General features: G+C 49.8%; 3 protein-coding genes across 3 annotated transcripts; 1 reads left to right on the top strand and 2 right to left on the bottom strand.

Annotated features, from left to right (window-relative positions):
- Positions 1-726: 726 nt before the first annotated feature.
- On the bottom strand, positions 727-1,125 carry EMWEY_00040960 (hypothetical protein, conserved; the record flags this gene model as incomplete). The annotated part of the gene is made up of 1 exon (XM_013482613.1): positions 727-1,125. One exon carries the CDS (start codon positions 1,123-1,125, stop codon positions 727-729), a length of 399 nt encoding a protein of 132 aa, XP_013338067.1.
- Positions 1,126-2,089: 964 nt separating this feature from the next.
- On the top strand, positions 2,090-5,714 carry EMWEY_00040950 (hypothetical protein, conserved; the record flags this gene model as incomplete). The annotated part of the gene is made up of 2 exons (XM_013482612.1): positions 2,090-4,506; positions 4,895-5,714. 2 exons carry the CDS (start codon positions 2,090-2,092, stop codon positions 5,712-5,714), a joined length of 3,237 nt encoding a protein of 1,078 aa, XP_013338066.1.
- Positions 5,715-6,410: 696 nt separating this feature from the next.
- EMWEY_00040940 (SPX domain-containing protein, putative) lies at positions 6,411-10,294 on the bottom strand (the record flags this gene model as incomplete). The annotated part of the gene is made up of 9 exons (XM_013482611.1): positions 6,411-7,072; positions 7,177-7,240; positions 7,437-8,012; positions 8,113-8,618; positions 8,866-9,072; positions 9,229-9,308; positions 9,550-9,667; positions 9,821-9,944; positions 10,148-10,294. 9 exons carry the CDS (start codon positions 10,292-10,294, stop codon positions 6,411-6,413), a joined length of 2,484 nt encoding a protein of 827 aa, XP_013338065.1.
- Positions 10,295-13,893: the final 3,599 nt, after the last annotated feature.

Here is a 13,893-nt window from a genome sequence, read left to right as displayed (position 1 = left end):
TATATATATATATATATATATATATATATATATATTGTACTGATTATACACATTACGGTATATCTGCAGGTATACTCTGAATTATTCTTTGGCGCTGCTGTATGCGCTCTAAACCCTAAACCCTAAACCCTAAACCCTAGAGATGGTCAGCAACTCGCAAGGAGGCAACAGGCCTCTAAACCCTAAACCCTAAACCCTAAACCCTAAAGCAACGGAGGTTATAAAAAACCATAGAGTAACAAACAATGGAGTTATTGCTGCTGCTGCTGAGGTTGCTGCAGTAGCAACAGCTGCTTCTGCTAGTGCAGCAGACAGCACACGGGAGCTAAGCTGCAGCAGCCACCAACAGCCACCAACAGGCGCAGCCGCTGCAGTTGCTCCTGCAGCAGCAGCAGCAGCAGCAACCAGACACTGTAGAGGCAGCAGCAGGTGCTGATGCAACAAAACACGCGTCAGCACTCCCCGCCGCTGCCTCTATACATCTTGCTGCTGCAGCCGGTGCAGCTGCTGAAGCTGCTGCAGTTACTCGCAGGGCTGCCTCTGCTGGAGCTGCTACTGCTGCTGCTGCTGCTTCTGCTGCTAGACTTGCTGCAGCAGTAGTGGATTTACAACTGAGGAGCCTGTGAGTGGCGCGTCGAACAACGGAGAAGCCAACAGCAGCAAATTCTCATTTGGTTGCTGCTGCTGCTGCTGCAGTAGCTGCTGCACTTATTGCTGCAGCAGCAGTTATTGTTGCAGTTGCTGCTGCTGCGCCCGATAGATGAAGTCCCTTCTGTGTCTTTCTGCTGCTACGATCATCTCTGCTAGTAACTCAGGAGACCAACTTTCTTCGCATAGGCGGGTCAGCAGCAGCAGCACAGATGTCTGCAGCCCTCCTGCTGCTCCTGCTGCTGCTGTTGCTCCATTTGCTGCTGCTGCTGCTGCTGCTGCTGCTTTGCCGTCTGCTGCAGGGAGGAGGCACGAAGCAGTTTCTAACAAAACACGAAAAGAAGCCCTCGCTCTCTCAAGATCATCAGCGGAGAAGCCGCCAGCACCCCCTGCTGCTGATGCTGCTGCTGCTGTTCCTCCTGCTGCTCCTGCTGCTCCTGCTGCTGCACGAGCAGCAGGGGCGCCGGGCCCCCCCATGAGGGTGCTTAGCAGCGAGCCGCGTCTCTTACAATAAGTTCAGAAGCAGAAACCGCTGTAGTTGTCGCTTATCCTACTATTACTGTTGCTGTTGCTGTTGCTGTTTCTGCTGCTGTTGCTGCTGCTGTTGCTGCTGCTGTTGCTGCTGTTGGTGGACCTTGAGGAACGGTGGTGGGGTTGTGTGTAAAAGGCCCACCACAATCTGCTGCTACACAGAGAGGCTGCAGCAGTTTAATTCTTCAATTGTATTTTTGCTGCTCAAATTCCATTGGTTTTGCTGCTGCAGGTCCAGCTGCTGCATCAGCAGCAGCACCTGCTGCTGCGGCTGCTGCTGTCGTCGCAAGCCTCCTTGTGCTGCGCAGCTACAGGTTGCCCCCCAGGGGGCCCCCTGTAGCAGCACAACCTTAATTTCTTTTTTTATTAGAGGGATATATAAATAAAAATAAAAGTAAATGAGTGTAAAATATATCTGAGTATTCAGAATTTTGCTTTGGGGAGCAGCAGCAGCAAGCACAACAGCAGAAGCAGGAAACTGCAGCAGCAGCAGCAGCAGCAGCAGCGGAAGATGCAGTACTGTCAACCCTGTTCTTCCTTGCCTAATACTGTTTTCTGCATGCAGTAGATGTTTTTACATTAATTCAAGTACAGTAGCAGCACTAGCTGCAGCGACGACAACGGTAGCTGCTGCTGCTGCTGCCGTTCCTCCTGCTGCTGCTGCTGCTACAGTTGCTGCTGCCAACACGACAGATATTAGGCTCGCAACTTAGCAGGGACCTTCTTAGTAGCAAGAAGAACAGCTAAAGCAGCAGAAGCAGCAGCAATAACAGCAACAGCAGCAGCAACAACAGCAGCAACAGCAGCAGAAGCAGCCACTTGGTGTGTATTATCGATATCGAGATACTTCGAACTTTCCCACACACTAATCCCCAAACCCTAAACCCTAAACCCTAAACCCTAAACCCTAATGGATCTGCCTGGTTTCTACTTTGATGAAGAACGCCGCCGCTATTTTCCCTTGCATTCACGGGAGCGGCCTTCTTCAGCAATCAATCCGCAGCCCCAGCGGCTGACGCCTCCAGAGCGACGGCAGCAGCAGCAGCAGCAGCAACAACAACAACAACAAGAACAACGACTAGAACATCAACAGTTACTTCTGCAGCTGCTCAGGCACTACCAACAACAGCGAAGGCAACAGGAGCTGCGACGGGAACGGCAGCAGCAACGGCAACGGCAGCGGCAACAGCAACAAGAGCAGCAGCAGCAACAGCAGCAAGAGCAGCAGCAGCAACAGCAAGAGCAGCAACCGCAGCAGCAGCAACAGCAGCAGCAACAGAACAGTGGACATGCTACATCCCCTCCAGCTAGGCGACGAAGGCAACACTTGACCTACCAGCAACAACAACAGTACGAACAGGACCAGATACAGCTGCAGCAGCTGCAGCAGCTGCAGAGATATTGTCGGCGTCGGCTACTGGAGCAGCAACAGCAGCAGCAACGGGAGCACCAACGGCAGCAGCAACTGGAGCAGCAACTGGAGCAGGAACGGCACCAGCAACGGCAGCAACACATATGTTTGCGGAGGCAGTTCGTGCTGTGGCAGCTGCAGCGCAGCAGCACACCTTCCAACAGAAGGCACAGGGAAAGGCGCAATAACAGCAGCAGCAGGAGCAGCAGCATTAGTAGCAGCAGCAGCAATAGCAGCCACAGCAAAAATGCCAAGCGACTGGTCAGCAGCAGCAGCAGCAGCAGCAAGGACTTGGGGACTATTAGTGGGGATGCCCAATTAAAGGAATGCACTGCTGTTGTTGCTGCTGCAGCAGCAACAACAGCAGCAGAATACATTCCCCCTTATCGAAGTCTCTTTCTTGCTGTTCGTAGACACCGTTTAGGCAGGAACAACTGCAGCAGCAACAGCAGCAGCAACCTGAGCTGCTGCTGCAAGAAGTGGCCAGCAGCAGATGTGAAGTTAATGGCATACACTACTGCCCTGCAGCAGGTGCATCTGCCTCTGCGTATTGGCTTTGCCCCCTTTGTCTGTCTTGCTGCTGCGGCCTCATACATTCCAGCAGCACAGCAGCAGCAGCAGCAGCAGCAGCAGCAGCAACAGCAACAACAGCAGCAGCAGCAGCAAAGGAGGCAAGTTGCCTCCTGCAACTGGCAGCTGCTGCTGTCTGCAGGCGGAGAAGGTGTTAGCCGTTTGCTGCAGTTCAGCGCGAATGGGGTATTAAAGCTATCTACACCAGCAGCAGCAGCAGCAACAGCAGCAGCAGGAGCCGGACAAGCAGCAGGAGCAGCAGCAGCAGCAGGAGCCGGACAAGCAGCAGGAGCAGCAGCAGCAGCAGGAGCCGGACAAGAAGCAGGAGCAGCAGCAGCAGCAGGAGCCGGACAAGAAGCAGGAGCAGCAGCAGGAAGAGCAGCAGGTTCTTTGCTGGCTTCTCCATCAGGGCGGAGGAGAGGTAGGGCAACCTTGCAACGGCAGCGGCGGCGGCGGCAGCAGCAGGAGCAGGAGCAGGAGCAGGAGCAGCAGCAGCAGCAGCAGCAACAGCAGCAGCAGCAGCAGGAGCAGGAGCAGCAGCAGCAGCAGCAGCAGCAGGGAGGAGCAGCGTTGGAGGATACTGTGGATTCAGGGGTACCGCCTGCTGCTGGTGCTTCTGCTGCAGCAGCAGCAGTTGCTGCTGCTGCAGATGGCCGTATAGTAGACATTCAGCTATGTGGCTCGCTGGCAGTTTGCTGCCTGCGCAGCAGCGCTCGCAACCTTGGAGCCCTTGTGGTGCAGCAAGGTGGGAGCCGCAGCAGCAGCAACGACAGCAGCAGCAGCAGCAGCAGAGTGCTTTGGGCAGAATGGGATGCAGCAGAGGATGCATGGGCATGCGCATCGAGCTTGCCTCCTGCAGGTACAGATGCAGCAACAGCAGCAGCAGAAGCAGCAGAAAGAGGAGCAACATCTCCTTGGTTTGTACTAGCAGGTAGGCTGCCTGCAGCACAGCTGCTGCGGCCAAGGGAAGGCCAGGTGCGGCTGCAGCAGGTGTGGGCCCCAACAGCAAAGGCTGATTGGCTGCTGCCTCGTTGCTGCTGCTCTGCTGCTTGGTGGTCATCAGCAACACCAGGATTAGATGGTACAGCAGCTGCAGCAGATGCTGCTGGTGTTGCGCTGCTAGGGGGGGAGGGAGGAGGCCTATATGCTATTGATCCTCGTTGTCCTCTACCAATGAAGGTTATGCAGCAGAACGGCAGCAGCAACAGCACCAACTTCACCAACAGCAGCAGCATTAGCTGTATACTCCCGCTGCAGCACCATGTAGCTGGTGTGCTGCTGCGCTGCGGTGTTGAGTCTCTCTATTTAATTGACTTAAGAAAACTCTCTTCAGGCAACGCACACAGGTTAGCACAATGTATAACTGCTGCTGCTGCTGCTGCTGCTGCTGCTGCTTCTTCTTCTTCTTCTGCTGGTCTTGCGGCTGGTCAAGCTCCTGCTGCTGCTGCTGCTGCTGCTGCTGTTGCTGTTGCTGCTGCTGTTGCTGGTGTTCCCACGTTTGCTTGTGTCGTTTGTGCATGGGTTGCTGTTGGAGCTAGTGCTGCTGGGTTGTTGCTGCTTCTGCTGCTGCAGCCGGTGACACTGGTGCAGCAGCAGCAGCAGCAGCAACAGCAGCAACAGTTATGGCACAACCTTGCCTGCTTCCTCCCTTCGATGCTTCTTGTACACTATTTGCTGCTGGGTTTGCTGCTGCTGCGTCTGCTGCTTCTGCTGCTGCTGCTTCTGCGGCTGCAGGCGCCTTGGTGCCTGTGTTGTCCATGAGTTCCTTCCTCCCCAAAGGCACAACAGCAGCACGTTCTGGTACAGCAGCAGCAACAGATGGCGTTTTGCTGTTGACAGCAAGGAAGAGATGATTTTTGCTCCGTTTCCCTTCAGCAGCAGCAGCTGCAACAGTTGCTGCTGCAGCAGCAGCAGCAACGGCAGCTTCTTACTGTTTGATATGAACCGTGGTGGAAGCAGCTACAGAGAGATTGTAGCAGCTCCGTCTGCAGCAGCAGCAGCTGCAGCAGCAGCAGTAGATATGCCTCTATTTGAGCTGCTTGGCTGCTGCTGTTTGCTGCCTCGTGCTGCAGCAGACCTAAACAGACACATGCTGCAGCAGGAGGTGTTCATACACCGCGTACACCACCAAGATCAGCACGTGCTGGTGCACGAGCCCTTCATCTACCCTAATGGCGGCATCTGCGGCCGCAGGCGCAGCAGAACTGCAGCAGCAGCAGATACACTGCAGGGGCTGCAGCTGCTGCAGCAGCAGCGGCAGCGGCAAGCCCGCACCGGGAATGTAGCTACCTGGGATTGCTTCTGCACTGGGGGACCTGAACAGCAGCAGCAGCAGCGCGAGCTGAGCCAAATAAATACTGCATGCTGTGCGCTGCTGCGACTAGGAGGTTGGCCATCTGCTGCTGCTGCTGCAGCCCTAAGGGAATGTAGAGCTGAAGGAGCAGCAGCAGCAGCAGCTGCTGCTGCAGCCGATGTTGGGGGGCCCGTGTTCGTAGGCGCCAGCACGTGGGGTTTGCATCTGTTGGTTGCTGCGCCTCCAGACGCCGTCAATTAACAGCAGCAGCAGCAGCAGCTGCAGCAGCAGCACCAGCAGCACCAGAAGAAGAAGCAACACAGCGTAGCAGCTGAATGAACAGCCGTACCTGCAGCCCCTGCTGCTGAACTAACAGCAGCAGCTGCAGCAGTAATGCAGCCGGAGTATCTGCAGCAGCAGCAAGAAATATGTGCTGCTGCTATTTGCATGCAAAGCAGCAAAGAAGATATGCATATTATTAATATATTTTTTTTTATTTTTTTTGTTAAGAGAAAATAAACATTTTTTTAATATTATTTTTCTTTCTATTATATAACGGGGCTGCATGCATTTATGCATGCATTTATGCATGCGTTTATGCATGCATTTATGCATGCATTTATGCATGCATTCCCTTGCCAACAACTTTTATAATATAAATACATGTATTTTTTCGGCAAATTAATTACATAGTTATATACTATTTATTTATTTATTTATTTTATTTATTTTATTTATTTATTTAGGTATTAGTGCCTTTCCTATTACTAAGAAAAAAGGAAGATAGCCACAAACTAAACAACGGATCCAGTTTTGCGTTGCTGCTGCTGGTGGTGCTGCTGCTGTTGCAGCAGCAGCAGCAGCAGCAGCCACTGTATAGAGTCTAAGCATGCGCACTACCGTAAGGAAGCGCAGAAAACAATGAGGAGACAAAAGGAGACAGCAAGGGGTAATTAATTATTCATTACTAAGCTTTGCTGCTGCAGCTTCTGCTTCTGCTGCTGCAGCTTCAGCTTCTGCTGCTGCTGCTGCTGCCTCCCTAGCAGCAGCAGCAGCGGCGGCAGCTGCAGCAGCCCGCACTCGCGCGACCTCTCGGGCTGCAGCAGCAGCAACAACAGCAGCAGCCTTTGCTGCTTCTCTGTCTGCTGGTGTCCCTTCTGCTGCTGCTGCTGCTGCTGCGGTCTTTTCTCCTTCCTGTGTTGCTGCAGCAGCAAGTGCTGACTTAAGGGCCTCTAGTCTGCCATTTGTTGCTGTAGGGGGTTTGCTGCTGTTATTGTAGTTGTTTGCTGCTGCTCCTACTGCTGCTGCTGTTGCTGCTGCTGCTGCTGCTGGTAAGGTCCTTGCTGCAGCAGAACTCAACAACTGAGCAACAGGAAGACCAACAGCAGCAACTCGTGCAGCAATCTTTTGTACGGGCAGCAATTCTGCTTCCATCCTTATCCCTCCTCCAGCAGCACCTGGTGCTGATCCTGCTGCTGCAGCAGCAGCAGCAGCAGGATCAGGAGAAGCAGCAGCAGCAGGAGAGGAAGAGGAGGAGGCATCCGCCTCTGAATTAAATACATTTAAAAAGATATTCGCGCATAACGCCAATGTAAGAGAAACAACCAATACAGCAGGACCTAACAAACAGCAGCAAATACACATGCATGCATGCATGCTGCTCCTGCTGCTCCTGCTTGTGTTAGTGCTGCTGCTGCTGCTGCTGCTGCTGCAGTAAACTTACCCAAGTGATCGTTGTAGTCTATGGGCTCCTTTCGCTCTAATGCTCGAGAACGACGCAAATATATCTGCACACAAACACAAACCCTAAACCCTAAACCCTAAACCCTAAACCCTAAACCCTAAACCCTCAAAAATGGTAAACCTTTACCTACGCGACTCTCAAAGACCCCAACGATCGCAGGAGCAACCTGCTACTGCTACTACTGCTGCTGCTGCTGCTGCTGTTGCTGTTGGTGTTGCTGCTGTGTTATGCATGCGTACCCAGAAGGAGTATCCAATAAAGAAGATAGCAACAGGAGCGAGCAGCAAACCTGCTGCTTTTGCTGCTGTCTGTGATAAAGATAAGAGTGTTATAGCAACAGAGGCTAAGAGGACAGCAATATTTAGCCACTGCAGCAAGGTCCTCTCGTTAGCAAAAAAAGTCTTAGGTTCTACACGTACAGTAGCTCCTGCTGCTGCTGCTGCTGATGTATTTGCTGCAGCAGCAGCACCAGCAGGGACTACTGCAGCACCACGATAATTTCTACCATTTCTTTGACGAAGACGAAGAAAGCGAGAAAGACGAGAGCAGCAACGACGGATAGTAGGCATGCAGCTGTTGCTGCCTGTGCAGCAGGAGAGCCAGCTGCTGCTGCTGCTGCTGTACTGCTGCTGCTGCTGCTGCTGGTGACGTCGACCACCACCACCACCACCACTGCTGCTGCTGCTGCCGTTGTTGTTCGTGCTGCTGCTGCTGCTGCCACCCAGCAGAGGCTCCCTCAAGGTACCACGGACACCACCGCCTCCTGCATGCAAGGAAGCGCCTGCAGAGGAAGTCTCCAGGGACTGTCGTAACTCCTGAGGAGAGCAGCAGACACGAACGATCCCGATCCCGATCCCGATCCCAGGGGAGATAGACAGTAGCAGCAAAAGTGTGGGGTTTTAGCAGCAAACGTACCTGCACAGATGCCTCTTGGTCATGGGCAATGGAGGCCCCAGGGCCCCTATATATAACATCTAGCTTGGATACCCTTGATGAGACATGGTTTGCTGCTGCTGCTGCTGCTGCAGCTGCAGCTGCTGCAGCAGCAGCTGCTGCAGCATTAGTAGTTGTAGGGGCAGTAGCCGGGATCGCGACGTCCTGGTGGTGATTGTGCTGGTGTTTGTGCCGCTGCTCTTGCTGCTCTTGCTGCTGCTCATCCTGCTGCTGCTCGTCCTGCTGCTGCTTATGGTGGGAACCCATTGGTAATGCTGCTGCTGCTGCTGCTGTGTTGCTGCTGTGCTGCTGCGGTGCAACCATATTGATTGCTTGATGGTAAGCTTCTACGTCTTCTTGTGCTGCTGTGGTGTATGCAAGCCAATGAGGCAGCAAACCAGCAGCAGCAGCAGCAACAGCAACAGGAGATGCAGTACCAGCAGCAACAGCAGCAGATAGCCGCTGCAGCTCAAGGGGGAATAAGCTAGCTATACCATGAGCAAAGAGAGAGAATCCAAACACTTCTGTTACACTGGATAACCCTAAGAATAAATAAATAAATAAATAAAATAAATTATATATTTAATTATATTTATTTATTTATTTATTTACTTATTTTATTTATTATTAGTGAACAAAAAAAATCGCTAAAGGAGCAAATATGAAAAAATTAGGGTTTAGGGTTTAGGGTTTATATTTTAGGGTTTAGGGTTTGGGGTTTAGGGTTTGGCTTACCAACAACTCCGCTGAGGAAATCAATGGATGAGGGAGGAGGAGACGAAGACCCCACAAGTTGTTGGCATTGTTCGATCCCAGACGATCCCGATCCCGATCCCGATCCCGATCCCGATCCCGGCGCCCGTCTGGATACGTCTACTACTCCCCAAGGGAACGGTGCTGCTCCCTCTGATGCCAGTGCTGCTGCACCGTTAAATAGGAAGGCTGCAGACCCCACAACATAAACCCTAAACCCTAAACCCTAAACCCTAAACCCTAGACACTTAATATATGTATACAAGAAAAAAGAAACTCCAATACAGATACTACTACTCTGCTACCAAGGGTTTAGGGTTTAGGGTTTAGGGTTTAGCTACAAACCCTTCCAATCTCCGTCTGGCAGATTCCTCGCAAAGCGGAGATCTTCATCAAGAGTTACAAACAGCGAACCGTCCTCCGACCTGCACACCACAAACCCTAAACCCTAAACCCTAAACCCTTCACCCTCATCTCTAAACCCTAGAAAGGAAAGACGATTGAGACTACGGGGACTGTTGTAGGGGTTTAGTGTTTAGGGTTTAGTATTGATTCTCTACACATCTGCAGGTGTGGAATACGAGGCAAACAAACAAAAAATGGTTTAGGGTTTAGGGTTTAGGGTTTGAGGGTTTAGGGTTTTAGGGTTTAGGGTTTAGCATATACCTAAAACAAGTCCTCGTAAACCAAACCCTTAAAATTGGTTGTAAATTTTTATTTTTTATTTCTTCTCCTGCCTTTAATACTAATTCTTTTCTTGATTTAGCGAACTGTCGAGACATACCTATACCACAAACCCTAAACCCTAAACCCTAAACCCTAAACCCTAAACCCTAAACCCTAAAATTTTTGTTGGATTTTTTTAGAAGCCCATTATTAATCAAGAAATTATATTATGGAGCAGCAGCAGCAACAACAACAAAAGAATAATTCTTACCCATAGATAGCATCTGCTTCTCCACCTCTCGTGCTGCTGCAGCACAGTCGCCAGCAACGAGCTGCTGCAGCTGCTGCTGCTGCATTAGCGAACTTTGCTGCAGCGATTCTAACACTTCCGGTGTCTGCAAGCAGCACAACACTCTACGAGGATTACTACCTTATGGGCTGTCAATGGCAGCAGCAGCAGCATCAGCGGAAGCAGCAGCAGCAGCAGCAGGCTATCCGCTGTATAGAGCCCCACAGTAGGCAGCGTAAACACTGTTTAATGTTAAGGGTTTATCTTTGGGTTAATATTAGGGTTTAGGGTTTAGGGTTTAGGGTTTACTTCGTATGAAGAGAAGATTTGCTGCTGAGGGTTTGATGCAGGTTCTTGAGGGTTTGTGAACTCAAGGAAGCGCAGAGGAGCAGCAGCAGCAGCAGCAGCAGAAGATAAATCACTAGTATTTACTTCCCTTAGCCGCAGCAGCTCCATCTGGCAGCTGCAGCAATTGCTGCTGCTTGTGTTTTTGCTGCTACTGCTGCTGCTAGTACGACTACTGCTGCTGCTGCTGCTTGTGCTGCTGCTCATGCTGCAGCTGCAAGGCTGCCCACGCTTGCGGCTTTTTGATTGCTGCACGCGCACAAAACAGCAGCAGCAGCAGCAGCAGCAGTAGATGCAGCAGCAGCAACAGCAACAGCAACAGATGCAGCAACATCAAGCACCAGCAAGTATACCAACAGCAACAACACCAGCGCATGCAGCAGCAGCAGCAACAAGAAAAACAACAGCACCAGCAGCACCAGCATGTGAAACAAAAACATAAGCATCATCATCATCAACAACAGCAGCAACAGCAACAGCAGCAACAGCAGCAGCAGCAGCAGCAGCAAATTACAAGTTGTAGGAAGCAATCAAGATTAGGTGAATCAAAATAAAGAAGAGAATTTAATTTTCTTTTATCCTCTGATGCAATTTCTTCGGCTATTTTCCTTAATCTATTCATATCCTCTTTTGTTATATTATTCTCTTTCTTCTTCTTACTGCTGCTGCTGCTACTGCTGCTGCTGCTGCTGCTGCTGCTGCTGCTGGTGGTGGGGATGGTTTTTATGTTACTTGGTTCTGCTGCTGCTGCTATTGTGAATGGCCATGCGTCAGTACTCGTTCCTTCTGCTGCTGCAGCAGCAAGCTGCGCTTTTGCTGCTTCCTTTATTGCTGTTGCCTGTAGAGGAGATAGTGCTGCTGCTGATGTGTCTGTGCTGCACCCCTTTATTGAATATAACTCTAAATGCTTCGCTAATGTTACCTGCAACCTATACACATGCAGCAGCAGCAGCAGCAGCAACAGCAGCAACAGCAGCAAGAGCAGCAACAATAAACAGCAGCAGCAGCAGCAGCGGTAGCACCAACAGTTCTCCGGATATCCCAGTAAACCCGCAGCAGAGACAATAATAACCAGACCAGTAGCAGCAACAGAAGCAGCAGCAGCAGCAACAGCAGCAGCAGGAGGAGGTGTACCTGACGACCTCATCAGGAAGAATTAAATATTTAGTTGTTTTTTCTCCCAATAGATCTTCTGGTGTTGTATCGTCTGATGATCGTGCTGCAGCAGGTGCAGCAGCAGCAGCAGCTGCAGCAGCTGCAGCTGCTGCTTTTGCTGCTGCTACAGCCCCTGGTGCTGGTCCTGTAGGAGCAGCACCATCTGTTGCTGGTGCATCACCTCCTGTTTCTGCTGCTTCTTTTGCTGCTGCTATAACTGCATCAGGGAATCGACGCATCGCCTTCAATGCCCTCAGCTGCCTATATGCTGCAGCAAGCTGCAGCAGCAGCAGCGGGAGATTCAACTTCATAAATGGCTGCCGCATAACCCTAAACAGCAACAACAACAACAACAGCAGCAGCAGCAGCAGCAGCAGCAGCAGAAGCAGATCAAGACAAGCATACAAAGATACAAAAACATGCAGCAACACTACCAACAATAACCCACCATCACCATCACCATTAGCAGCAACAGCAGCAACAGCAGCAACAGCAGCAATAAATAAAAAAGCATTAGCAGCAGAAGTGTATACCACGACCATAACAAATCCACCAAGAAAAGAACAAACCAACAAAAAATGATACAACCACGACCATCACCACAACCACCACCACGATAAGCATAAATAAATAAAATAAATATAAATATAAATATATAAATAAATAAATATAAATAAATAAATAAATAAATAAATATATATATATATATATATATATATACCTGCACATATGGTATGCAGCAGAAGTAGACTGATTTAATTTGTCGAATTTTTTTGCAATTTTTCGAAATGCCGTAAAATTGATTCGAACAAATGACGAAATAAATATTATTTCTTCGCTAATTATATTTAATCCTTTTTTTATACGATCTATTTCTTTATTTATTAATAATTCTATACTTTTTATTCCTTCTTTTTCTTCTTCTTCTTCTTCTCCTGCTGCTGATGATGAGGAAGAGGAGGGAGGGGGAGACGGAAACGTCTTAGTCTTATCATCTAATAAGGGAGGGATAGAGGTATAGGATAATTCGTGTTGTTGTTCTTGTCCTCCTCCTCCTTCTGCACCTGCTGCTGCTGCTGCTGCAGAAGGAGTAGCAGCAGCAGCAGCAGCAGCAGCAGTATTTGATTCTCCATCTTGTTGTTGTTGTTGTTGCTGTTGTTGTTGTTGTTGTTGTTGTGATGGAGGAGATGGAGGATTATTAAGTAATATTTGTTGCTGCTGCTGATACTGCAGCGCATGCAGCTGCTCAAGTAGCTGCTGCAGTGCAGCAGATGCAGCAATTAAGGTAGCAACAGAAAATGAATTTACTTTTGCTAATTCGTGCTGCAGCAAATCCTCAAAACGACTCTCTGGAGGCCTGCAGCAGCAGCAGCAGCAGCAGCAGCAGCAGCAGCAACAGCAACAGCATGAGGAGCAGAAATAGTAGCAAATACACATTCATAGCCACAGCTAACACAACAAGACACACCATCATCATCATCAGCAGCAACTGCAGCAGCAACTGCAGCAGCAGCAGCAGCAGCAGCAGCAGCAGCAGAAGAAGAAGCAATAATATACATCTTGTATAGATAATGCAGATACATTATACCCATGAATAAATACAGGAAAACAACCACGAGCAGCAGCAGCAGCAAAGTACATAACGACAATCATCATCAACAGCATCATCATCATCATCAGGAGCAGCAGCATCAGCAGCAGCAGCAGGAGGAGGAGGAGGAGCAGCAAGAATATACCTATAATGTTCTCCTTCTAATGCCTTAGTATTAGCAAAAGAAGAAAGTGCATCTTGTATAGATAATGCCGATACATCATAACCAGTAAATAATTTAATTGCTTTTTTTAATTCTTTATAAGATACATAGAAAGAAGAACGACTAGATACACATAATTCCTGTAAACGTTTCGAAAACTTCATTCTTGCTGCTCTTGCTGCTGTTGCTGCTGCTGCTGCTGCTGCTGCTGCTGTTGCTGCTGATGTTGCTGTTGATGCTGATGTTGCTGCTGATGGTTATTTGTTATGGTTATGGTGGTGGTGGTCGTGGTGGTGGGGTCGGTGGTTATGGGGATGTATATGAAGGTAGAGGTTGTTGGTATGATGATGATGCTGCTGTTGCTGCTGCTGTTGCTGTTGCTGTTGCTGCTGCTGCTGCTGTTGCTGCTGATTATGATTATTAAACGGAGGATGATGATGGTGGTGGTGCTGCTGTTGCTGTTGCTGTTGCTGTTGCTGTTGCTGTTGTTATTAGATGGGAAAGAAAGGACAACATACAAATAATTCAAGTGTTCATGCTGTTGTTGCTGCTGTTGCTGTTGCTGCGGTTGCTGCTGTTGCTGCTGTTGTTGTTGCTGTCCTTCTGTTGCTGCTGTTGCTGCTGACAGACAAAGAATGTTCCCTCCTGTTGCTGCTGCTGATGTGTAGCAGCAACTGTTTCTAATTATACTTCTTCTGTTAATAATGCAGCTATTCCTGCCTCTGCTGCTGCTGCTGCTGCTGCTGCTGTTGCTGCTGCTGTGCTGCTAAATAAACAAATGGTATAAAGAGAGGAAGAAGA

Source organism: Eimeria maxima, genomic scaffold, assembly GCF_000499605.1.
Source record: "Eimeria maxima Weybridge genomic scaffold, Emw_scaff687, whole genome shotgun sequence".
NCBI lineage: Eukaryota > Apicomplexa > Conoidasida > Eucoccidiorida > Eimeriidae > Eimeria > Eimeria maxima.
Note: the sequence above shows the minus strand (reverse complement) of the source record. Positions and strands in the feature narration are given on the sequence as shown.